Source organism: Trematomus bernacchii, unplaced genomic scaffold (assembly GCF_902827165.1).
Source record: "Trematomus bernacchii unplaced genomic scaffold, fTreBer1.1, whole genome shotgun sequence".
NCBI classification, from domain to species: Eukaryota; Metazoa; Chordata; class Actinopteri; order Perciformes; family Nototheniidae; genus Trematomus; species Trematomus bernacchii.
This window is the reverse complement of record NW_022987672.1, coordinates 57993-84916: the sequence shown is the minus strand read 5'-3', so window position 1 is coordinate 84916 and position 26924 is coordinate 57993. Positions and strand designations below refer to the sequence as shown.

General features: G+C 43.0%; 1 protein-coding gene across 9 annotated transcripts in view; it reads left to right on the top strand.

Moving 5' to 3' along the window:
* LOC117487475 (NLR family CARD domain-containing protein 3-like) overlaps nucleotides 1-26924 on the top strand; it is a 189413-nt gene that overhangs the window by 108691 nt on the left and 53798 nt on the right. For 6 of the 9 annotated variants that reach the window (XM_034136099.1, XM_034136102.1, XM_034136100.1 and 3 more), the window contains 5 exons: nucleotides 3653-3731; nucleotides 3871-4096; nucleotides 4241-6062; nucleotides 6150-6323; nucleotides 6418-6591. The exons of 1 other annotated variant lie outside the window; for it this stretch is intronic. In XM_034136099.1, coding sequence (XP_033991990.1) covers nucleotides 3653-3731; nucleotides 3871-4096; nucleotides 4241-6062; nucleotides 6150-6323; nucleotides 6418-6591 — 2475 coding nt within the window. Of the gene's footprint in view, nucleotides 1-2969; nucleotides 3078-3652; nucleotides 3732-3870; nucleotides 4097-4240; nucleotides 6063-6149; nucleotides 6324-6417; nucleotides 6592-26924 lie in introns of all 9 variants that reach the window. 2 more of the 9 variants (XM_034136097.1, XM_034136101.1) reach the window with 2 other exon arrangements.

The following is a 26924-nucleotide window of genomic DNA, read 5'->3' as shown; positions in this document are numbered from 1 at the left end:
GATGTGAACTGTGCTTTTAATGCTGATGAGCTTATCTCCATGTTTGATTCGACATGCACACTAATACTGGATTCTGTTGCTCCTTTTACGCTTAGACGCACCAAAGTTCTCTCAGAGCCGTGGCTCAATGACTGTACTCGTGCTCTCAGACGCGCTTGCAGGCGTGCAGAGAGAAAATGGAAAAAGGATAAACTCCATGTCTCCCTAGAAATCCTTGGTGCTTGCCTTTCTGACTACCAGACGGCAGTCAAAGCAGCCAAAACAGAGCACATTTCTCTGTTAATCTCCAAAAACAGCCATAAACCTCAGGTTCTTTTTAATGTCCTCAACTCGATCATTAATCCCTGTGATGTTGCTTCTATTGTGCCATCGACTACTCTCTGTGATAAGTTTCTTACATTTTTTATTGAAAAGGTATCTGCTCTTAGGCTAGCCCACACTAGTGCTACCCCAGATCCTGCTCCTTTTCTGTGCCCTGCTGTCCTCGACCACTTTGAGCCTGTATCCCTCTCTGCTCTCTCGGATGTGGTCAAGCACCTGCGGCCGACAAACTGCACCTCAGACAGCATTCCCTCTCGCCTTCTCAGAGATGTTTTTGATTCAGTTGGAGCAAGTATTTTATTACTTTTAAACACCTCTCTTACCTCAGGATGTGTCCCAGCTGCCTTCAAACATGCCGTGGTTAAGCCACTCCTTAAAAAGAAAAATCTCGACCCCTCCATTCTCGCAAATTTTAGGCCCATCTCCCAGCTACCTTTTTTATCAAAAGCCCTGGAGCGAGTAGTCTACGCCCAGCTGCAGTCTTTTTTAACCATCCATGGAATCCATGAAAAGTTTCAGTCTGGCTTCAAACCCATGCACAGCACTGAAACAGCCCTTTTAAGAGTTTTTAATGATCTGCTCCTAGCCGCCGACTCAGGTAGCCCAGTTGTCCTGGTGCTGTTAGACCTGACAGCTGCCTTTGACACTGTGGACCATAGCATCCTGCTGTCACGGCTTGAACAGTCCGCTGGCATCACAGGCTCTGCCCTTGCATGGTTCAGGTCCTACCTGACAGACCGTAGCTTCTCAGTGCAGCTAGGTGCCTTCTCCTCTGCCAAAGCCCCTCTTACCTGTGGGGTTCCCCAAGGCTCGATTCTGGGCCCCATCCTTTTTCTACTGTACATACTGCCCCTAGGTTCAATTCTCACAAAACACAATATTCCCTTCCATTGCTACGCCGACGATGTACAGATCTATCTGCCTCTCAAAGCAAATGTCAAACACTCACTACAGCAGCTGATGGACTGCTTAGCAGAGATAAAATCCTGGCTGAGCAAAAACTTTCTCAACCTCAACGAGAGCAAGACTGAGGTCATCTTTTTTGGACCGCAACCTCCAGCCTCTCCGGTTGATATTCTGGGCTCTATCAAAAAAAACATCCTCCCCTCGGTCATGAACCTTGGAGTGACCTTCACTGACACTTTTAAATTCGACAAGCAGGTCAGCACCGTAGTAAAATCCTGCTTTTTTAAAATAAGACTATTGGCCAAAACCAAGTCGTTTTTATCTTTTAAAGACTTAGAAAGGGTTATTAACGCTTTTGTAACCTCGAGACTGGACTATTGTAACGCTCTGTATGTGGGTATGGACCAGGCCTCAATTAAACGCCTACAACTAGTCCAAAACGCTGCTGCACGTTTGCTGACTGGCCACAAAAAGCGTGACCACATCACCCCTATTCTGGCCTCACTACACTGGCTTCCAGTTCGGTTCAGAATTGATTTTAAAATACTTTTATTTGTTTTTAAAGCACTAAATGGGCTGGCTCCGGCCTATATAGCTGAACTGCTCCAGCGCTACACCCCAGCCAGAGCTTTAAGGTCTGCTGACCAGCTGCTGCTGGTAGTGCCCAAGACCAGGCTAAAAACCAGAGGGCACCGAGCCTTCGCAGCAGCTGGCCCTAGGCTCTGGAACACTCTGCCCCTCCATGTGAGGTCGGCCCAGACCCTAGGGGTTTTTTAAATCTAAACTAAAAACACACTTCTTCTCTCTGGCTTTCTAGTTAGAGCGGAGCACAACTCCTGACTTTTGTGTGTTTTATTTTTATTTTGTTTTTAAGATATATCTGTTTTAATTTATTGTCGTTTACTGTGTTTGTAGTAATTGTGTTCTTATTACATGTACAGCACTTTGGCTCGACCAAAAATCGCTTTTAAATGTGCTATATAAATAAAACCTGATTTGATTTGATTTGATGAAGTCTTGTCCAACATATTTTTCAGCAGTTTTTTTCCAGCATGTTTTACGGCCTGATAAATGGGACAAATAATCAGGAGAGTGAGAGCGGTATAATAACCTCCTTTAGCTAAGGGAACACTGGACCTTCCTTAATGAAAGGAAAGGAGAAAATGCAGTCCCACAATACCTTGTGTGGTGCAAATTAACCAAGACAAATTAACAAATAATAATAATAAAATGGTGAGGAAACCTTTCCGTTATACTGAAATGAAGATTCTTGAAATAAGAGTTTATTCTTGCAAGAAGGTAAAACGTTACAGAGTGTCAAGCAGTCTGCAGCGAAGTACAAAAGTCAGGAGATTTGCAAAGGGTCTTATATTCACAAAATCAGACCCAAAAGGAAGAAGGGGAGTGGTCAAGATGTCCAGGAGACATCTGCTTGCTGCATGGAGAGCGATAATGTCTACATTCCTCAGAGGTTAAAGGTCATCAACCTTTCACAATAGATAGAGGTTATCTTAACTGCTGACTTTGAGTCATTTTCTAAGAAATAGCTTATCAAGAAGAACATAATGGTGAACTTTGAATGATCAAATAAAATGTTCCATTACATTCCACCCTTTTGATCATATTTTTTAAAATATTCTTTCAAAAAGTAGCTGGTATATATGAGCAAACTAATCTGAATGAAATAAAACAAAACAAAACAAAAGGTATTTACGCAAATGTTTCATCTGTTTCTGTTTCAGGGTCCAGCAGCAGAGACCAGACTCTCCCAGCTGTCTGTCCCTCAAGAGCGACTCCTCGAAGGGTGACTTCATGAACTTTAAAGGACGAACTCCATCTGCTGATCAGAAGTAAGCTGTAACTCATAGTAAGAGTCCGGTTATGATAGAATAAATCCAGTTTGTATAAAGTCTCGTCAGACCCCTCCTCTTGTCCAAAGTGTTTAGTTGTGAACGTCCACACTGGGAGGGGCAGTGAAACTCCATCTGAAAACTCAGGCTGTTCAGAAGCTGTTCCACCATCTCACAAACACTTCTGATGGAGGATACTGAGCCTTCATCAAAGTCACAACCAGCTCTACTGCCAGGTGAACCCTGACCCCTGCTATGGTGCTGGAGGTGGAGCTGGGGGGGTAACGGGGGCTGGTGTAAGAACTGTCCCTAGGTCTTTCCTTTTCCTGATGAACAGCTGTTAGCCAGCTGCAGAGTCCAGTATCTATCCACACAGCCACGTTTCAGGAAGACCAGAATGAAGGATGGACAGAATCCTCTGGTCTTCAACAGTAGCTGGAAATAAATATTCCTGTAGTGCAAAGTTCCCGCTGACGCACAGGACCACCAGCCTGTTCCCCTGTCCTCCTTCACCCTGAGTGTGTCTCTGTGTGGACAGACATAATGTGAGCTAATGCTTCATGATTCCTCCACAGAGGGGACCAGGAGAGCTCGGAGGTTCCCGGTGGTCAGTCTGCCCAGCAGCATCAGACACAGCTGGACTCCATATTTACGGTGAGTACATGTACTACCGATACTTGACCTCTCTTCTGCTCACAGTCATCTCCATGCTGCACTTTTAGAGAGTCAGTCTGTCCGGATCTGATGTTTGGATCCATGGTTTATAGTTTGTGTCGTTCATGTGATGTTCCAGCTGCTGGAGGACCACATCGTCACTTTTGTGAAGAGCGAGCTGAAGGAGATCCAGAAGGCTCTGAGTTCAGATTACCCAGAATACTTAGAGAGTCAGAGTGAGGATGAGGAGGTGTTGGAGGCTGAGGATGAAGAGCAGAGGAGGAGCAGAGAGGCATTCCTGAACATCACACTGCACTTCCTGAGGAGCATGAAGCAGGAGGAGCTGGCTGACCTTCTGCAGAGCAGTAAGAGGGTTTCTATAAAGATTTAACACTCTGGATAAATGTCTCATCTGCTGATGTCTCAAGGGACCAACATATATCCATATTTTATTCAGAGAACCAGAGTTACAGTGTGACCAGATGATCTTTTGTTGTGTGTTCTTTCAGAAACCTTTGCTGGAGTCTGTCAGCGTAAACTCAAATCCACCCTGAAGGAGAGGTTCCAGTGTGTGTTTGAGGGCATTGCTAAAGCAGGAAACCCAACCCTTCTGAACCAGATCTACACAGAGCTATACATCACAGAGGGGGGGTCTGCAGAGGTCAATGATGAACATGAGGTCAGACAGATTGAAACAGCATCCAGGAAACCAGACAGACCAGAAACAACCATCAGACAAGAAGACCTCTTTAAAGCCTCACCTGGAAGAGATGCACCAATCAGAGCAGTGATGACAAAGGGCGTGGCTGGCATTGGGAAAACAGTCTTAACACAGAAGTTCACTCTGGACTGGGCTGAAGGCAAAGCCAACCAGGACATCCAGTTCATATTTCCATTCACCTTCAGAGAGCTGAATGTGGTGAGAGAGAACAAGTACAGCTTGGTGGAACTTGTTCATCAGTTCTTCTCTGAAACCAGAGACGCAGGAATCTGCAGGTTTGATCAGTTCCCGGTTGCGTTCATCTTTGACGGTCTGGATGAGTGTCGACTTCCTCTGGACTTCCACAACACTGAGATCCTGACTGACGTCACAGAGTCCACCTCAGTGGATGTGCTGCTGACAAACCTCATCAGGGGGAAGCTGCATCCCTCTGCTCGCCTCTGGATAACCACACGACCTGCAGCAGCCAATCAGATCCCTCCTGAGTGTGTGGACATGGTGACAGAGGTCCGAGGGTTCACTGACCCACAGAAGGAGGAGTACTTCAGGAAGAGGTTCAGAGATCAGGAGCAGGCCGGCACCATCATCTCCCACATCAAGACCTCACGAAGCCTCCACATCATGTGCCACATCCCAGTCTTCTGCTGGATCTCTGCTTCAGTTCTGGAGGAGGTGTGGAAAACCAGAGAGGAAGGAGAGCTGCCCAAGACCCTGACTGAGATGTACATCCACTTCCTGGTGGTTCAGTCCAAAGTAAAGATCGTCAAGTATGATGGAGGAGCTGAGACAGATCCACACTGGAGTCCAGAGAGCAGGAAGATGATGGAGTCTCTGGGAAAACTGGCTTTTGAGCAGCTGCAGAAAGGCAACCTGATCTTCTATGAGTCCGACCTGACAGAGTGTGGCATCGATATCAGAGCAGCCTCAGTGTACTCAGGAGTGTTCACACAGGTCTTTAGAGAGGAGAGAGGACTGTACCAGGACAAGGTGTTCTGCTTCGTCCATCTGAGCGTTCAGGAGTTTCTGTCTGCTCTTCATGTCCACCTGACCTTCATCAACTCTGGAGTCAACCTGCTGGCAGAAGAACCAACAACCTCCCAGAAGTCTGAAGTCAAACCTGAACTAACACATCTCTACCAGAGTGCTGTGGACCAGGCCTTACAGAGTCCAAACGGACACCTGGACTTGTTCCTGCGCTTCCTCCTGGGTCTTTCACTGCAGACCAATCAGAAACTCCTACGAGGCCTGCTGACACAGACAGGAAGTGGCTTAGAGATCAATCAGGAAACAGTCCAGTCATGGATCAACTGTAAAATAGTCCAGTACATCAATAAGAAGATGGAAGAGGATCTGTCTGCTGAGAGAAGCATCAACCTGTTCCACTGTCTGAATGAACTGAATGATCGTTATCTAGTGGAGGAGATCCAACAGTACCTGAGTTCAGGAAGTCTCTCCATATATAATCTGTCTCCTGCTCAGTGGTCAGCTCTAGTCTTCATCTTACTCTCATCAGGAAAAGATCTGGACGTGTTTGACCTGAAGAAATACTCTGCTTCAGAGGAGGCTCTTCTGAGGCTGCTGCCAGTGGTCAAAGCCTCCAACAAAGCTCTGTAAGTACAGAGATTATTTGATTTAGTGAATCAGTTATTAACACACTGCTGTCTTCTGAATAACTGTTGTCCTCATCGTCTCCTCAGGCTGAGTGGCTGTAACTTGTCAGAGAGAAGCTGTGAAGCTCTGTCCTCAGTCCTCAGCTCCCAGTCCTCTAGTCTGAGAGAGCTGGACCTGAGTAACAACGACCTGCAGGATTCAGGAGTGAAGCTGCTGTCCGCTGGACTGGAGAGTCCACACTGTGAACTGAAGACTCTTAGGTTGGTGTAAAGCTGTTTAAAAATGTTGACAATCTCAATTATATGTTTCTTCATATACTACTTATTGAATGGACATGTTATTGAATGATTTCAGGCTGAGTGGCTGTAACCTGTCAGAGAGAAGCTGTGAAGCTCTGTCCTCAGTCCTCAGCTCCCAGTCCTCTAGTCTGAGAGATCTGGACCTGACTAACAACGACCTGCAGGATTCAGGAGTGAAGCTGCTGTCTGCTGGACTGGAGAGTCCACACTGTGAACTGAAGACTCTCAGGTTAGAGACCAATGGCGCAGTTCCACTGCAGCGCGGAGCTCGCTTTAAGCGTCCCGTGTCGTGCCGTCCCCTTTTTTGGTTGTGCTTCCACTAGGCCAATTACCGGCGCGGCACGGCGCGGGGCCACTTTTTCACCTCTTTTCTGGCCCTAGAAAATTGTGGTTCTATCGGGGCCAACAAACAGGGCTGAGTCGGGCTGAGTATGCTAAACTAGAGAGAGGAGCGCTGGCAAGAGGGCTAGAACTACAACAAGATGGACATATTTGACCGTGATTTAATTGTAATACACGTTTCAAAATGATGCCGAAGTAACAACATACTGATACCGGTTAGTAAAAACCATGAATTAATGCTTTGTCAAGTCTGCAGACAGACGGCAGGCGAAAAACCTTTTAAAATTCGTGTTTTTCTAGATGGAGATTGGCTAAGCTAACGCAGTATATGCCCCGACCGTCCACACTCACAACAACGGCCTATACAGACATAAATAAAGCAGCGACTGTATTCACCATGACACAGGCAGTCTGTGGTTTGTACTTGTTTAACTTTTGTCGAGTTTCTGAACATATATAAGGAGCTGTGAGCTCTGAGTGCTAACAGCTAACGGCTGTGTTGTTTTTCTGGATTTCTCATTGAAGATGACGTCACGGCTCCACCTACACTGCGTTACTATAGTAACTACCCCAGTTCCTAAACTGTAATGGAAGCGCAGCATGAAGTGAGTCGGCCCTGTTAAGGCCCAACGAGGCCAAGCCGTACCGAGCCGTACCGAGTGTGGCCGAGGCCGACCGTGTAGTGGAAATGCGCCACAATACAGTTTGACTTAGCCAACAATCAGCCCTGCTGTGTGGTGTGGGAATACCATCATCAAAAACATAATTGAAGTGAAACGAGACACAATATATTTGTCACAATTCACAAAATGTTAATTAGCACACACTTCTATAAAGCTCTATAAAGAGCTTCATTTTTATTGATTTGGCAGAAGCGTTTGACCTCCAGCTCTCATTTGGGTAGTCATTTGGTGCTAAGGCTCTCTGCCTGGAAACGATGGATTGACTGAGTTTTTGCTATCTGCTAACTATCTCAGGGTCTCGTTAACGAGTGAGGGTCAAATGAGGCGTTAGATGGACAGCCAGTTTGTTGCAGAGTCAGTAGTGATGCAGGCGTTGTACAGGACCGTTAGAGAGAGGAAGCTGAGCTGGAGGCAAAGCTCTCTATTTACCAGTCCGTCTGTGATCAACCCTTACTCACCATCATCAGCTTTAGGTAGACACTGAAAGGATGACATCACAGATACAAGCAGTTTAAATGAGCGTCAGATTAAAGGTTCTTCTGTAGGCTGACTGGACCCTCAGATGATCTGACGGCTTGTTTGTGTGTCTGCAGGCTGTCAGGCTGTCTGATCACAGAGGAAGGCTGTGATGCTCTGGCCTCAGCTTTAAACCCCTCCCACCTGAGAGAGCTGGACCTGAGCTACAATCATCCAGGAGACTCAGGGGGGAGGCTGCTGTCTGCTGGACTGGACACACTCAGGTATGGAGAGGCACTCAGTCTGATAGAGGAGGTAGAAACTGGCTCCTATGACCTGAAGCAACCAGAGCTGATAGACCCTGACTCTTCACACTGTCTGCCATCAGCTGTAAGCATCAAACACAACTGAGAGGAAACCCCCCCTCAGTGGGTCAATGTTCATCGTGGAACGACCAACAGAAACAGAGTGGGGGGGTTTTAATGTTCACCCAGATTTAGCACAGGAAGTGACATCATGAATAAATAAACTGATTCATTTCCAGATGTTTTTAATTTGAGTCCTAGCAAACAGCCAATGTTCAACGAACCTTCTCTTGAATAAAAATAAGGATTTATAAGTTTCACTGTTGGGAGTAACGAGGGGACCGTGCGGCAGAGTTTCAGTTTCAGTTTCTTTCGCCGGTCAAGATGTCCGTTAAAGTTTAAATCTTCCGGAAAAATTAGAAAAGTGCCGGTCAAAGGTCTTCTTTGTTATTTATTGAGCTTTAAAACAAATGAATAACGACTCTATATAATAAAACACGGAGGACGGAGATCTCTTTTTCTCCCCCTCTTCTGACAGCCCAGCAGCTGATCAGAGCACGGCTCCCCTCTCCTGCAGGGGGGCGTGGTCAGCAGAATCAGACCCGTCGACAGCAAACAGCACATAGAGCGAAATGAGGCATGGCTAAAATGCATGATCTGTTTGGTATTTTGAAAACAGAAACGTATAAATATACCTTATATAGGTATGGCTCTACAATATATCATTTAAATATAGCATGATAGGTCCACTTTAAAGACTAACTGACCCCCCCCCCTCTGCTTTCAGCCTGGAGCCTGCTGCAGTCCGGTTCTTGAGGCCAGGTCTCAGGAAGTGTAAGTGTGTTTTTAATCATGAACATCTTCACACTGGGACATCACAGGTACTTTAGTAACCTTTAATACCTGCTGTGTCTCTCATCAGATTCCTGTGGACTCACACTGGACTCAAACACAGCACACAGAGGACTCAAACTGTCTGACAACAACAGGAAGGTGAGACGTGTGAGAGAGGAGCAGAAATATCCTGATCATCCAGAGAGGTTTGACTACTATCCTCAGCTGATGTGCAGAGAAGCTCTGACTGGTCGCTGTTACTGGGAGGTCAAGTGGAGAGGATGGGCTTCTATAGCAGTGACTTACAGAGGAATCAGCAGGAAAGGAGGCAGTGAGAACGGTTGGTTTGGAGGGAATGATCAGTCCTGGAGTCTGATGTGCGCTGATGGAGGTTACACTGTCTTTCACAATAACAGAGACATCTCCATCTTCATCTCCTCCTCCTCTTCCTCTGGTAGAGTAGCAGTGTATCTGGATCATCCTGCTGGCTCTCTCTCCTTCTACAGAGTCTCCTCTGACACACTGATCCACATCCACACCTTCAGAGCCACATTCACTGAACCTCTCTATGCTGGGTTTGGGTTTGGGTTAGGGTTATTGTTACCTGGTGCCTCAGTGTCTCTGTGTGATACATCCCCCCCCCCCCTCCCAAAAAAAGAGAGGGGCTGATCATAAAAGTGTAAAACTAAGATTTCTGAGATTATCTGAAAAAAATGTCTGTCTGTTAATTTCCTTTTTAAATAAATCTAAATGTTGATATTTCAGAAAATAAAGGGTTTTCAGAAAGAAGTCAGAATTTTAAGATTTTAATAAAAAACTCAAAATAAAAGTCAGTCTTTGCAAAGATGAAACTCAGAAAGAGGTTGAATAACAACAGGAAGTCCATTCTGATTTATTTCCACACGGAGGCTTTTATTCTGAAACTGCAGGAAAATGTACATTTATCCCAAAGTCTTCCCACCATCTGTAGTTTGTGAACACGTGACATCACTTCAGTTTGAATGGCAGCAGTAAAGGGTTACTGAGGCTCGTTAAGAACAGGTCATAGTGACGAGTTCAATCACTTCTGCAGAATATAATATATGATGTCTACAAACTAACATATAATAACGTCTGAAGTGCAAACGTGAACATAAAGTGCAAACCACAGCGTGCATGCATTTGAGCTCAATGACCGGCTTCCCTGTGAATATTTAAAATATAACGTGGCCCTACACAGCAGAGTCTGAGCGGCACAGTGTGCAGCTTTTATTTTAATGCTGGCTTTTTACTCTCATGCAAACATGGTCATTACTTTTTAAGAAGGGTCAGATTCGATGAGCCTTATTTGCATTTAGGAAACTAATCTTCCCTAAACAGCACGATGATGTTTGAATGAACACGGCTGCTTCTGGGGTGAATGTAAACCTCTGATCTGGGTTAGATGGGTTTATTAACAGACCAATCACATGATGATTGTCTCATCATTAACACTCATGTACTTTCAATGTAAGCAGCTGATCTAATTAATAAAGTCTGTGTTTTGAGTCGGACTCGTGGCCTGTCTTTGTCTCAGTTTGATGGTTTATTTATATATACTTTTAATTTCTATGTTCAATACCTTGTCTTTTTATGCTGCTGCAACGCAAACATTTCCCAAATTGGGATCAATAAAGTATTTTTTATCTTATCTTATGTTAACGCGAGGGGAGAATCCTCTTGTTTGGTCTGAAGGTGAGTCTAATCAGACGCCGCTGCCCCCACCCCGGCCGTACAGCAGGAACCCCCCCGCGGTGCGAAGCTCCTCCAGATCCAGGTTGGACAGGAAGCTCCTCTGAAGCTCCGCCTCCACCGTGCACCCTCCCGGGCCGCTGCACCCCCCCAGCAGCACCACGGCCGACTGACACAGCAGCCAATCAGAGAGCTTCCTCAGGTCGGATAGAGCCCGCCCCCCCCACAGGCTCAGGTGAAGCATGTTAGCGGCGACACGAGCGCTGGGCCGCTGCAGAAGAGAGTAAAAAAACAGGTGGTTAATGAACAACCTGTTTTAATATCTGTTGGGAAAACACTGAATGTCCTCTTCCAACATGAGAACAACATGATAACAAAGGTATCCCAACTGTAGCTGTGTTCATGACAGGATGTATGATTACCTAGAAGAGCATCAGGACTGTTTGAGGCATATGATAGCTATGTGATTAACATGATGATTCAGCCTCTATGGAGATAGACATATGACAAGCATCATCATTTCTGATGTGGAGCTAATCTGAAGTAAACATTGAATACTGCTTTATATTCCTCCATCTTGTGACTGTGTAACTCCCTCTCTTGGATATCAGCATGTGAAGGACACTGTTCAGGAACTAGTTGATGCTCTGTATGTGATGACTACTTCCATTCTGGAGAGGATCACAAATACATGGATCCTGAGGTTGAAGCTCAAGCCGGGGACCAGTGATTATTAACATTTTGAAGTATTCGGAAAAGTCAGAATTTTGAGATTTTGAGAGAAAGTCCGAATTTTTTGATTTTTTGAAAGACACAAACATTTTGAGAAAAAGTCAGAATTTTGTGAAAAAGTCAGAATGTTTTGAAAAAGTCAGAATTTTGTGAAAAAGTCAGAATTTTGTGAAAAAGTCAGAATTTTGTGAGAAAGTCAGAATTTTGTGATTTTCATGAGAAAAAAACATTTTGACAAAAATAATTTTTGAGATTTTCATGAAAAAGTCCGAATTTTGAGAAAAAGTCAGAATTTTGAGAAAAAGTCAGAATTTTGAGAAAAAGTCAGAATTTTGAGAAAAAGTCCGAATTTTGCTATGTGATTAACATGATGATTCTATGGAGATAGCCATATGACAAGCATGATCATTTCTGACGTGGAGCTAATCTGAAGTAAACATTGAATACTGCTTTCTATTCCTCCATCTTGTGACTGTGTAACTCCCTCTCTTGGATATCAGCATGTGAAGGACACTGTTCAGGAACTAGTGATGCTCTGTATGTGATGACTCCTTCCATTCTGGAGAGGATCACAAATACATGGATCCTGAGATTGAAGCTCAAGCCGGGGACCAGTGAGAGTTTTAGAATTCTCCTGATGAGATCTATTTTTTTTGTATTATTATTTTTTTAAAGCTACAGACCCAGAATCAGCACTTTAGTAACAGCTGGAATAGAGGGTTTGAGGCTAGAATGATCTGTTTGGTAATTTGAGCAAAACACTTCATAAACATGTTTTTATATATTTGTATATATCCGAGACCCATAATTCTGCCTAAAAGTAGTATGATAGGAGATCTTTAATATATATCTGTATATATCACCTTGCTGGGGCTCCTCCTGAGCAGCAGCTGAATCACTAGCTGCACGTCAGCAGGTGCAGTGGGGGGGGGAGGTGGCAGCTGCGTCTCCTCGTAGCTCCGGCTCTGCAGCCCCCCCGCTCCGTAGAAAGGGTTTTGCTCCCCGAAGATCTCGTAGGCGACGGCGCCGACCGCCCAGCCGTCCGCCTTCCTGTAGTCGATCACCGAGGCCCGGCCCGGGGAGGCACTGGACACCTGGGGGGGGGGCAGAGAGCGGTTATAGACAACAGGGTCAGGGTTCACTGTGTAACTCTGATTATAAGTCTTTATTATATCTCTGTATATTTATATTGTGGGTTATATATAGATATAGATATTTATTTAAAAGGTCTCCTATCATGCTAAATGCACTTTTGTATGTCTTTTCTACATAAATATGTGTCCCCGGTGTGTCCCCGGTGTGTCAGGAGACTCTCAAAGTGTCAGGAAATAAACCCCTCTCTCTTCTCCTCCGTACCCACATCTCTAAAAACGGGGGAACAACGGAGCTGATCCAGATTTGCTGCGTCATGACGTAACATCTGAAATGTGGGTGGGCTTTAGAGCCACGGCAACATGTGGTAAACACGCAAGAGAAAAAGCATTTGAGCTCCATACGTTTCAGAAATAATCCTTGATGTGGTTTTGAACATGATATGGCGTTTCATCACGGCTGAGAATCTCTCGGTCGAATTCTGAGATGGCACAAGCTCCCTTTTTTTTAAAGCTACTGACCCAGAATCATCTCTTTAGTACAGTGTTTCTCAAAGTGGGGGGCATGACATTTTTTTTTTTTTAAAAGAGAATTGTTATGACGTCGGCATGACCGGCGGAGGTTTAAGCGTGCCGTGTCGTGCCGGGCCCGTTTTTGGTTGCTTTTCCACTAGGCCTAGTTCCGGCCCGGGGCTACTTTTTCACCTCTTTTCTGGCCCGACAAAATCGTGGTTCTTTCCGGGCCAACAACCAGGCTGAGTCGGGCTGAGTTTGCTACACTAGAGAGAGAATCGCTGGCAAGGGGGCTACAACTACAACAAGATGGACATATTTGACCGTGATTTAATTGTAATACACGTTTCAAAATGATGAAGTAACAACATACTGATACCGGTTAGTAAAAACCATGAATTAATGCTTTGTCAAGTCTGCAGACAGACGGCAGGCGAAAAACCTTTAAAAATGCGTGTTTTCTAAATGGAGATCGGCTAAGCTAACGCAGTATATGCTCCGACCGTCCACACTCGCAACAACGGCCTATACAGACATAAATAAAGCAGCGACTGTATTCACCATGACACAGGCAGTCTGTGGTTTGTACTTGTTTCACTTTTGTCTAGTTTCTGAACAGATATGAGGAGCTGTGAGCTCTGAGTGCTAACAGCTAACGGCTGATGTTGTTTTTCTGTGGTTCTCATTGAAGATGACGTCACGGCTCCGCCTACACTGCGTTACTATAGTTACTGCCCCAGTTCCTAAACTGTAATGGAAGCGCAGCATGAAGTGAGCCTGGCCTAACAAGGCCTAACAAAACCGTACTAAGTCGAGCGAGGCCTGCGGTGGAAATGCGCCATTAGATACCTTAGAAACCTTAGAAACCTACGAGGGCGCTGTAGGACACAGGTGTGTAATGTACATTTTGAGGATGGAAGGTCAATAGGCGGCATCAGGGGGGCGCTAGGGGGGCGTCAGGGGGGCGCTAGGGGGCGCTGCAGCTCCCCACAGGATAGCCATAGCACCCCCAAGAAATGTATGTCTTTTTTATTTTTATGTGTGAAATTCATAATTTGAAAAATGATTGATTCTAAAATAATATGCTACAGTACAAGTACGTCTGGGTCTCTGTGTTTCATTCAAGCTCGGCTCTGTGTGTGTGTGGAACGAGCCATATTGTGTGCGTGTGCGAGCGAGAGAGAGAGAGAGAGCGCGCACCGGTACCGGAGATTGTTGTTGTTAGCATCTGGTGCTAGCTAGTTACGCTAATGGATATAAGGAGCTTTTTCAACAACAAGGTGGAAGAGAACTCTCGCCTGTCAGACTGAGAGGCTCAGATAACCTCAGCTCAGTGAGGTTATCTGAGCCTCTCAGTGTTTAGATTACCCACTGAGATTAGTTATCTGTCTCAAAAGGTTTGGTCACGATAAATGTAAACAATTATTTCCGAGGCACTCGTTTATTAGGGTCCGAGCACGGAGCGCTAGGACCCAACGGCGTCCTAGCATGAAGTGCGAGGAACCTATTGTTTTCCTACGTATTATTATTTTTCTGCTGGCGTTTCCTGTTTTTGAGGCCTTTAGGACGCTTACAAAGTTGTATAATTTTGCACGGACACCAGGACTGGTGAAAACTACAATATTCTGGAGTCAATGAGCTCAAATTGTCCAATGTGCTCTCTAGCGTCACCTATGAAAAACCCATTTCGGAATAAATTTACAAAGTTGCACAGTAACTCCAAATGACCTGAAATGTTGTACACATATCCGGGTGGACCTGCTCTACAAATAATCCTCTTGGAACCCTAAGCTCCGCCTACATTTTTTTTAATTTAAATTACCATAATGTTCAAAACAGTAAAATATTCACTTAAATTTCAATTTTCAGTTTTTCAACACCAAACTTCGTATACAGCATCGGTGGAGGGTCAGACACATTACCGTAGAAAATGAGCATGTTAGGACGATAAATATTGCCGCCATCAATCAAAACGTACTCGCAAAAAGGCGGGGCTTAGAAAGAAATGCTTATAACTCATCAACAATATATCCATATATCACAGATTTTGGTATATAGGTTCAGTCTATCTTGGGGAATAGGCACACCAAAGCATTTTCATTTTGGACAATAGGGGGCGCCAAAACACCACCAATTTATAACTCAAGAACTCAGATTTAAAATGTCGCAACAAATTCAGAATGTGGGCGTGGCCTATAAACATTTTTTAAATTGCGATAAAAACGAGCTTCGGACGCAAAACTTGGGACACACGTCAGAGCCCACGACCTTTTCGAGAATGTAAAAAACGTAATTTTGCAAAAGAACTGCTCACTAGCGCCCCCTATTGTGTGGTAGTCACATATAGTTTCTCAGAACTTCACGAATTTTGGCACAGACATTCCTCATGGAATTGCGGACATATTTGTAAATAGCTTCCATTAGCCCCGCCCCCCCGGCCAGTCGGCGTTTTTCATGCATTTTAAGCACATTCTTGCGAACTCCTCCTAGGGGAATGATCGGAAAAATTCCAATCCAGTATGATACTTAATTGCGGAGCAAATATTTTGAAAAATCACTCGTGGAGGTCGTAAGCTAACAGCGAATACACAATTTTTGACGATTTACATGGCGCAAATTGCTCCAAACTGCTCGCATACAGTTTTTCCGATATTCACGAAACGCTGTATACACATTACTATTATGATTGCACACATATTTCAAATTGCCTTCCATTAGCCCCGCCCCCCAGGAAGTCGGCCATTTAGAAAAATGTGCGTTTTTCATGCATTTTAAGCACATTCTTGCGAACTCCTCCTAGGGGAATGATCGGAAAAATTCCAATCCAGGACAAGTTCAGCCCCTATCCGATATGATACTTAATTGCGGAGCACATTTTTGAAAAATCACTCGTGGAGGTCGTAAGCTAACAGCGAATACACCATTTTTGACGATTTACATGTCGCAAATTGCTCCAAACTGCTCGCATATAGTTTTTCCGATATTCACGAAACGCTGTATACACATTGCTATTATGATTGCACACATATTTCAAATTGCTTTTCATTAGCCCCGCCCCCCAGAAAGTCGGCCATTTTGAAAAATGTGCGTTTTTCATGCATTTTAAGCACATTTTTGCTAATTCGTCATAGGGAAATGATCGGAAAAATTCCAATCTAGGGCAACTTAAGCGCATATCCAATGTGATGCTACATTGAGAAGGAATAGTCGATCGTTTGAACATGGAGCTAACGGAGAATGTACAATTTTTTACCATTTATATGTCAGATACTACCTTAAGCTACTGAGACCCGCCTGTCTGCCCGGCACATCAACTCTCACACACACACACAAACAGACACACAAACACACACACTCACCTACTGTTTGTCAAACAACGCCCTTTGCTGGCAACATATTCATTACAACAGACACCTATACACTCCACACTGTAAAAACAGTTCCGATGGTGAAGTCAACAAAACTCAATTTTTTTATGTAATTTACTTGCCCTAAATTAGTTTTTTTTCAATGTGCGTTTAAATAAGTAACACGTAAGCAACAATGAGAACATGTTTTAAGAACTCATTAATTTGTAAATTAATATCACATTTTCTGAACTTTCTTTAAAAAGACGTTTTGGAAAACGTAATAAAAATGCTTTTTTCAACGCCACGGTCATGCCACGCCCTCAAACGAGAATACCGCGGTGTGAGACTTCCTGTTCCTCTTTGCAGCGGTTCTTCAGCAGTTGGACACGTGTTTGCGTTGGATCCTCCTCAAACCATCGTAAAACAAGTAAGCATGCCACCTGAGTTATTAATTACTGCTTTTTAACTAGCAAGTTATTTACTTTTCTTGTATTCACTGTTTTGAACGAAACATCGACATTGTAATGCATGCCAGCGCCATTACTGCTGTTAAAGTTAGACTCAGCCCTGTCGTGCTCATGTAGTCTATTTCTTCACGCAAAGTTGTTGGGCAAAGTTTGCATCAAGTGCTTACCGACGCAATTCTGTTAAAAGTGGTTAAGTTAAGAGTATGTATTAAGAATCAACTCCGCAAACTGTTCCCCTATGCCGCTCTAAGCGTTGGCCCGGGCACCGTGATGCGGCCGCGGGGCTCAGAGGCTCTCCTGCCGTGCATGTTGTGCGGTAAAATACCTCCGTTAAAACTATTCCCTACTACTTTATAACCCAGCGGTTATGTAAGAGTAAGTTACTAATGCGCCTATTTTATATTAATTCCTCTATATGTATTTCACCGTTTGTTTTACTGTGAGCAATGAATTATCTTTCAACAATCTTAGTGTACCCAATTTAAACTCATAGTCTGCAGTTACAGCATCGAGTTCTTATTATACAAAATTAAGTGCAAACTATATTTTTCATGCTTTTGCAACGCTATCCATGTTGGAATCTGCAGGAGAGTTAACGTTAGCTCTCAGTAGAAAGAGACGGAGGTGACTTCAGTTAAGGTGCATTCAGGCGCAATTCAGTAAAAGTGTGTATTGGGCGAGGAGGCATGTATAACGTCAGCAAGATGTGTTCAATGTAGTCCAGTAAAATGCAGTCTTTAGCGAGAAATATCAATAAATACAGTTTTATTAAGGAGATGTTTTACTACAACATAAAGTAGATATTAGACAGTATGCAAACGAGATAAAGGAGTGTATATTGAAGTAATTAGGATCTGCTGTGTAGAGAATCATGGAATTGTACTGGTATCTAACAATGCCATCCTTATAAATGTATATAAATACAATACCGTTTTAAATGATAATTGTGTTTTAATGTTTGATTCCATTAATTGAATTAAATATGTTTTAATGAATTCTACTGAAATGATTGTTACATTGTCATCATGTAACTATTTTGTTCTTTCATTTGCCTCACCAGAAAACACACCTCCTCTTGAAGACATTTTGCCTCCTGCTATCGACTTCAGGTTCACATGAGGTAAGCCCTTGAGTGTGTCAGAGTTGTTGTTTCAGAGGTTAATTCAAGACGTGTTATGTTTACATACTAATATAATGAGCATCAGGTAAACGTACCCATTTCTATTTTTTGAATCACAGATGCGATGGAGATGTAAACTATGCAGCACTAGTGTCACCACTCAAAGTGATATTTTAAAACATTATCGACTCCATCATGGAACCTTTGGACAGAAACGTGCCTTGCCCTGCATTCATGTAGACTGGCCTGCGCTCTCACTTATCAAGATAAAAGTTGAAATAATCGTCTGTTCTTTTTATTCTAGGACCCATGTGCCACTTTATATACATCTCTGAGCATGAGGGGGGGTTAAAAAGAAGTAGTTGGACATTTTATGAACTATATCAATATCATGACTATTTGGTTCATTTTCTTGCAAACCAGCCTTTGTTGATGGCTTAAACCCCTTGTAATGCATGTGAATAGCACCTCTGTTACCGTCTGTTAACAGCTAATGTAAACTGGCTCGTTATGTTTTCAAGACGGATTTGATTTTTGTTGTTGAGGAAAACACATGGTGTGTCCTGATTTGTACTCAATATAGTGTTTTGTTTGTATTTACAGGGAACAGCAGAGGTCGAAGTGCAACAGGCTCGTGATGCATAGCATGAAGTGATACGTTGCCCAAGAGCCAGATGCAGTTATAACCATCAAGTAATAACCATGTGTCTCCATGTATGTTAATGTGTTGTGCTTTTAAACAAACTTGTTACTCTTTTAGGACAACTGTTTTGAAATAATCACATTTTAATAAAATGTATTAACATGTCCATAACGTTCCCTTTTTTAATTTATTTGTTTAATCTGCAATGTTTCAATGCTATCAAATATTTAAAGGGTTGGATTGAAATCAGGAAGAGTTTGTCGTATATAGGTTCCGGCAACTCAATTGTGTTTTATAATTTACTTTATTCTCGTGTGGTTCTTAGCAGATTGTTATTTGCATTGGTTACACTTAATATCTGGGCTTTTAATTGTAGGCTCATCTCATCTTTTCATATGCAGAAAAAATCACATTAGTGAGTTTACCCAACTCCTATAATTGCTTGGAATCGCTTGACACATATTTTTTAAGTTTTAGCAAAGTAACACATTCTTGAGTAGAGGAAAACTAAAAAAAGTACATTTCACCAACTCAAAAATTGCAAAAGTTGACTAAATTCTTAAAATTGCTTGGAATCGCTTGACACATATTTTTTAAGTTTTAGCAAAGTAACACATTCTTGAGTAGAGGAAAACTAAAAAAAGTACATTTCACCAACTCAAAAATTGCAAAAGTTGACTAAACTCTTAAAATTGCTTGGAATCGCTTGACACATATTTTTTAAGTTTTACCAAAGCAACAGTTTTTACAGTGCATAACCCTAATCCTAACCCTACTGTTTATTTGTAGATATCTCCTAAAGCCTACAAATAAAGTGTGAAATGTAGGCCTGTTACATATATTATTGAGTGATATATATTATACACACTGTTCTGCTTTCTGCACTGACCTCAGCAGCTGTTCTCACTGTAAACATCGCGTCACAATGAAAGCAGTTGTATTAAACAAATAAATAGCCTAACATCCAGGGGAGATGTGATTAGTGAGTAAACAAACGGTAAAGGGCAGAAAGTCTGATGCACATTTGATCATCTTAAATAACTTATAATCACAACGGGAACAGTTTGCAGAGTTGTGCTTCGTTGACATAAGTCCAGCCATGCGTAACGCCTCTTTTAAACATCACTGTTGGCTGAAATCGACTCCGGAGAATACATCAGTGTACCCTCGGTTATAGCTCCTCCAGAGACACTCCTCTCTCCTCTCTCCTCTACATCAGTGTACCCTCGGTTATAGCTCCTCCAGAGAGACTCCTCTCTCCTCTACATCAGTGTATCCTCGGTTATAGCTCCTCCAGAGACACTCCTCTCTCCTCTCTCCTCTACATCAGTGTACCCTCGGTTATAGCTCCTCCAGAGAGACTCCTCTCTCCTCTAAATCAGTGTATCCTCGGTTACGGCTCCTCCAGACAGCCTCCTCCATAATCGATCCTCGACGAGCCTTTAGAGAAATTTGTTTTCCTTCGACACGTCGCGCCGACATCCGTTTCCGGGTCGCTGCCGGAGGACCTGGGAGTCTGGGACGCGAAAATTATAGAAACGACAAACGGCTCATTTCGGAGGACTCACGCACGTCTGCTTGACGCCGGGACGACCAGCTGCCCTCCCCGACAGGCGCACGGACGCGAGGGCCCGCTCATCACTGCGCACACTCCTGTGACCGCAGTTTTAATATGATCATTATAGTTGTAAAAAAATAAGAGAATAAATGAAAAACAGGTATAAAATACTATGACAGTAAAACAAGAATAGAGTTTGAAAGGGGAGCGATTTGTAAAATATCCATAAAGAAAAAGTAAATCTGTTTACAGTTCTGTTTCAAATGGGTGTTGAGAGATATATCCATAGATCTCTCCATGTTGCTCTCTAAGTGCACCAGATTGATGCTTTTAACTTCAATATTTAAAAAAGAATCTTCCCGGGGATGTGAGGACCCCCTTAGAGGAGGTGAGGAGGACTGTAGCATTTCCCTCCGAATAACGGTCGTAGGCTTTACTTTACTGATGAATTCGAATTTATTTGTAACTCCAGAACCAACGTAAGAGCTTGAGCCTCTTCGGGGGGTGCTAACATTTAAACATACAGTCCGTTCTTCTCTTTCTCCGCCGTCACGTAATCTCGCCTTCGAAATAAAAGCATACAAATGAAGCAGGAAGTTAACCTAAATTACATTCTAAGATATATATAAAACTGCAACGAAAGCAACAAAAACAATGCAACATCCCCTTCAGTCTCAGACAACACAAAATTGGGTTATCTACAAGCACTTTACCCGTGCTTACCCCTATATGCCGTGAGCTGATTATCGAGCCTTCATTGTAACAGTCACGGGTACACTGTGTATGTGCGTGATTTTTTAATTGAATGCTCACGTTCATATTGATGTATTTTAATAAATGTTAACTGGGCCCATTACGTGACTATTTGTGTTGGGGGGGCCCGCCTTTTTTTTTTTTCTCCAAAGGGGGGCCTGACGGAAAAAGTTTGAGAACCACTGCTTTAATAACAGCTGAAAGAGAGGGGGATGAGGCTAGAATGATCTGTTTGGTATTTTGAGCAAAACACTTCAGAGACATGTTTTGTATATATTTGTATATATCTGAGACCTATGATATATGCCTACAAATATTATAATAGGAGACCTTTAAAGAGTTACTGAAGCTCACCTCGGGGGCCATGAGGCAGGCGTTGCCCCCCCGGCTCACCCACATGCTGTTGAAGGGAAGCTGCAGACTGCAGTCGCTCTGAGACAGACAGCAGCCGAAGTCCGAGATCACCAGCCGAGGACATCCAGCTGCAGGAACAAACCACACTTTGAAACCTCTAATGTTCTCTGAGCGACTGAGGTCTGAGGACATCCAGCTGCAGGAACAAACCACACTTTGAAACCTCGAATGTTCTCTGAGCGACTGAGGTCTGAGGACATCCAGCTGCAGGAACAAATGACACTTTGAAACCTCTAATGTTCTCTGAGCGACTGAGGTCTGAGGACATCCAGCTGCAGGAACAAATCACACTTTGAAACCTCTAATGTTCTCTGAGCGACTGAGGTCTGAGGACATCCAGGAATAATTCAACTGAGGGACTAAAATGTTGTGTAATTGTTCTCTCCGGGGTCTCGGGTTCAAATTGAAAAGTCGATTTACGACTATGACACTTAGACTATATAAGCTTGATTTCGTGTTCCTTTGAGCAACATAACTCATGTGTGTGAGTTGAACCATATTCCTGTATGTGATTTAACTCTGCTCCTTCTTGCAAGAATGTAGGAGGTGTGTGGCGCAGTGGGATGTGCGTATGTGTTCGGATCAGGGGTTCAACAGGTTCAAACCCCACTGCGTGTCGTTGTGTCCCTGGGCAACTTCACCCAAAGTGCTCCTGTGGGGATTGTCCACAGCATTGAGTATGTAAGTCGCTTTGGATAAAAGCGTCTAACAAGTAACATGTCATGTAATGTTATTGATTCCTAAACCGGTGTTGAGTGATATTTTTCAGTGGAGGAGAGGCAGTGTTTCTCTGACCTGAGTCCAGCTCCAGCAGGATGTTGTCAGTCTTCAGGTCCCGGTGAGCGACCCCCTCACTGCAGAGGTGCTGCACGCCCTCCAGCAGCTGCAGCAGCATCAGGACTCGCTGCCTGCGGCTCGGCTGGTTCCCAGACAGGAACTGACGCAGAGTCTCGGGGTAACTGCAGCACAGGGGGGGAATAGCACTTAAAGGTCTCCTATTATACTATTTTTAGGCATATATTATATATATATATATATATATATGCCATATGTGTTGTTGTCACCAGGTTGTGACCGGTCAACTTGACTGGCACGAAGGGTACTTGTTGTGAGAACACTGAGGCACTTCTTTATCGGTGTTTGTGGACTCTAGGATGTGAAATCCTTGAGGCCATGAGTGTCGGACGCAGGTGGCTCAGTGTTCCCAGCTGTTTGGTCTACTCCTTCAGAGATGTTGATTTCTCTCTGTGAACCAGTTAAAAGGTCTAGCATAGAGAGAGGTTCTTCAGAATTGACGTGGCAACTCTACCGTGAAGTCAGAACCTCTGACTCTTTGACTTGTGATGTGAATCCTCCGGCCGATACTCTGAATAAACCCATCAGTTTTTGACATCAAAAGCTCCAACTCTCACCGTGTCTCCTTCCTGAGTCGGTGACTCCATGCATTGCTACACAGAAGTTTCCTCCACAAATATATATATATATATATATATCGCAATATATCGTATCGCAATACTTAGCATATCGTAGAATCACAATACTATCGTATCGTGGCTTAAGTATCGCGATAGTATCGTATCGTTGGGAGCCTGGTGATTCCCAGCCGTAGTGAATTAAGTTTCTTCCGGGGCTGTAGATATCAATTCAAGGTTCAAGTTTCAAGGCTTTATTAGGCGCGTTCACACCGGAGTACTTTGGAGTACTTTTCCCACAATAGTTCATCAGAACTACGATATATTTGCGTTCACACCAAAAAGCCCCAGGAACTAAAGTAGTTCAAATTAGTTCGTCTGACCCGCTTTTCAGTCCCTGCTAGAGAGCAGGGACTGTTGTGGGAGAAAATAGTTCGTACGTCTGATAGGCTGTGCGGAATGCAAACCACGCCCGTTTGACTCTGAATTTTTTTTTGTAAGCGGCCATTGTATTTGCTCGCTTCGGGCCAGCGCACCCGAAGAGATTACTTTTGTGAAAGCAGTTATTATAGCAACACAAAATAAATCATCGGAGCGGTGGAGTGATGAGGATGTGTCGGCGCTTCTGGCGATTTACTCGGAGGACGCGAAGCGCCGCATTCAGAAGCTTCTACTGAATGCAGTTTCCGTGGCTCAGCAAAGTTAGCAGACCTGGCAAAGTCATGTCGGGACGACTACGAAGGTAAAATAAAATACATGCACTGCACTGTTTTAATCTGCACAATACTGGTCTTAGATGTACTTTTATTTGCTCAGTAGATCGAGCTAGCCATGCTAGAACTTGCTATCATAGGTCCAAGCTGGCTAACAACATCTAGCTAGCTAGCTATTCTCAGCCGTCCCCGCTATGAACACGTTTTGACTTGTGAATAAGTGTGCAATGTTCTGTAATTTGCTTCACTAACTCATGGCACTAATCGTGTGTTTCAGGCGAGGTGTTTCTCTCAGGATTAGAAACTAGTTTTCCCCTCTGGGATAAAACGATAATATAACGTTAGCAATTAGCATGCTAGCTGGACATAATGCTACCTCTAACAATACATTGTAGTTGCTATAATTTCAAGTCATTTGCAACATTCATTCTACATGTTAATGGTAAAAGCTTAAACAGTTTATTACCTGCATGCCACAAAGACTGATGTTCTAATATTTTTGCACATTTAAGTAGAAATGTAATTGAAATTCTATTTATTTTTCCTTTTTTTTATTGATTGTTATAATTGTACTCAGCCATGTTATGTTAGATGTCAATCCACTTACACTGTAACTACTCTGGCCTTGAAAGAAGGTTACACATCTAACTGATGTCCACTAATTCCTATAAAACAAAGTTCAAGCATACATTAAGCACAAAACAATAAATAAGGGCACTTTGACATTAATTTTTTATTTGATATTATTTGATCCTATCTTATCTTCTACTTTACACCTGCATTTTGTACACTGTCCCTGCCTGCACCATGTCCAATGTTAGTCAATGTTGTCTCGTTGTTGCAATTAAGGCGAGACACCCCAGGTGAATAGGGTAATTTTTTTAACTTAAAGATATCAGCTAAAAATTTCTCCAGTTAATTACTTACAATAAGGCAATTGTTTTTTGTATTACAAGTTTTCTGAAATAGCATGTTTAAATATGCAAATGAACCATTATCTCATGAAATATGTGCATATTTTAACACATTTCAGGAACCGAAATCTGAACTTTGGATAAAGCCAGGATCAAAATTATTGTTTCATTTTGTAGTCATATTAGTATCTAAGGCTTTTACAGAAGGGATTTTGGATATCTCTTTGTATCACTCCATAAATCAGAAAATACAGCCCTAAAATATCAATTTTCACCATGTTTTTAGGTATACAATGTTATATAATTCAGGCTATGAATTATATATGACCAAACCCTTCTGTAAAAGCCTTCATAATATTGATAGGAATATAACTGGAAGGTTTGGTGTATGTACGTGCTACTGAAGTGGAAATTTCGAACTCAGAGTAGGAGAAAAAACTCATTTTGAGAAAACGACCTTTAAAGATTACAGTGTGACGCTAGCTAAACCCTCCTGTTATCTGGATGACAGCTTGCGCATCGACGCACTCCGTGAAGGTATTTAATGTTCGGGGTCATTTGTTTTTTGTATAACCTTGCTTTGTGCAAGTGACAATTGTTGTCGTCTTCTCTGTGAACGTTTTTTTCTCCGTTATTTTGCCATTTTCAGATTTAAATTTCTAGCGGAAAGCTAACCAGGAAGTGCTTTAGCACACCACGTGACGCATCTGAACGAATCACGTTGTCAGAAATTGACACCAGCCAATGAGATTTCGTTTCTTGGTTTAAGACCCCTTTGCACTTTCACGATTGGTTGCTGATACAAAGGAAATGACCATATTTGGATCCGATGAGATTGTGCAGGAGAGACGGAGCTTTCCAACGATATCTCTGATGACATGGTGCAAACAGCGGTCGCGGTACTTTATGTTACGTTAGAATGCTAACTTTTGGTGAATGTAGGAGAAATCTACAGACGCAAATAGACAAACTATAGTAAAATAAACACTTAAATGTGTATTTTGTACGTTTTCCTTCCAAAAGCCTGAAAGAAAACATGTTATGGAATCAAAATAGCACACAATCTCAAAATTGACCAGTGCAGGAAAAACGATGTTTTTGCCTGCCGTGTCTCGCCTTAAACTGATCTTGTATCTTGCATATTTCACCTTAGGGAAGTGGGCACGCAATGACAGCTTCCTTGACACCATCATGGCGATGGACCGCCGTGCCATGGTCAGCAAGGAGAATGAGGACCTGCGTGCCAAGGAGATGCACGACGAACGGCTGCTGCATTCACACAAGGCCCAGGAATCGGACGACCAGCTGCTCATGGCGCGCCAGGTGGAGCAACAAAATACCTTTCAGACTGGGCTTCTGGCAGTGCTAAGCGAGCTGATTAAATCCAACAGGCCTTCAATACAAAAATTAAGAAAAACTTGTCGTCGTTGATAAACTGTACAATGACTTGTTGGGAGGCGTGTGGTGCAGTGGTCTGGTGCGTTGGTGTTCGGATCAGGGGAGCACAGGTTCAAACCCCACTGCAGTCAGGATGTCGTTGTGTCCCTGGGCAAGACACTTCACCCCAAATTGCCTACACCTGGGACAGTTAATTTTGTATTATTGTGATTATATATATATGCCACTGTTATTAATACTGACACCTAACTTTGCAAGGTGTGTCTGCTGCTGAGCCTACCTATTGTTATTATATATATATATATATATATATATATATATATATATATATATATATATTGCCACTGTTATTATATTGTTTTGATACTACTGACACTTATTGATCTGCTGCTGATAAATAAAAGAGAACCTACATGCACAGCACTAGCATCTTGACTGTCTTTGTTTAAACCAGCAGCAGTGCAGCGGTACACAGACTAACCTGTGTGTGTGTGTGTAACGTAGTTCTTCAGGTGTGTATGCTTAACATGTATGTATTTATCACAGTAAAGATGGTATACAAAAGCTTTTTAAAGAGCTTTCAACCTCATCGCATTGTCTTTAACACACATTTAACATAATAATATACTCATATTAATATCCAAATATACAGTATGAGTACTGTTTTGATACTGACATTTAATCTTTGCACTAAGGTGTGTCTGCACTATTGTAATTGTGTCTGTTGACTGTGGTAAATAAAAGAGAGAACCAAATGCACTGTACAAAAGATCAGCTTTATTGTCAATTTACAATTTCCATGCTGTTCAGATGCCTCAAGGGCTGTGCGCGTGTCTTGCCCCGTGGCGATTTGTTTAGGTTGCGTCTCCCCAACGTTGCTTCCAGGCGAATACAGACGAGTTGAAAAGAGCCCTTGGACATTCGGAAATCTTTGATCCACAGCACATTAGTGTACGTTGGCACCACCTTCTCCCACCAGGCCGATGTTCTATTGTTCACCCAGAGAGAGCGCGGGACACGACGCGTTCCGTAGTATTCGCATATCTGGAACACATACAAAGACACAAATTAGCCCTACATAACTCCATAAATCCTACATTAGATAGTATTAATAGTGATTTAATGAACGTACCATTGCTGTTCTTTGGGCGTGA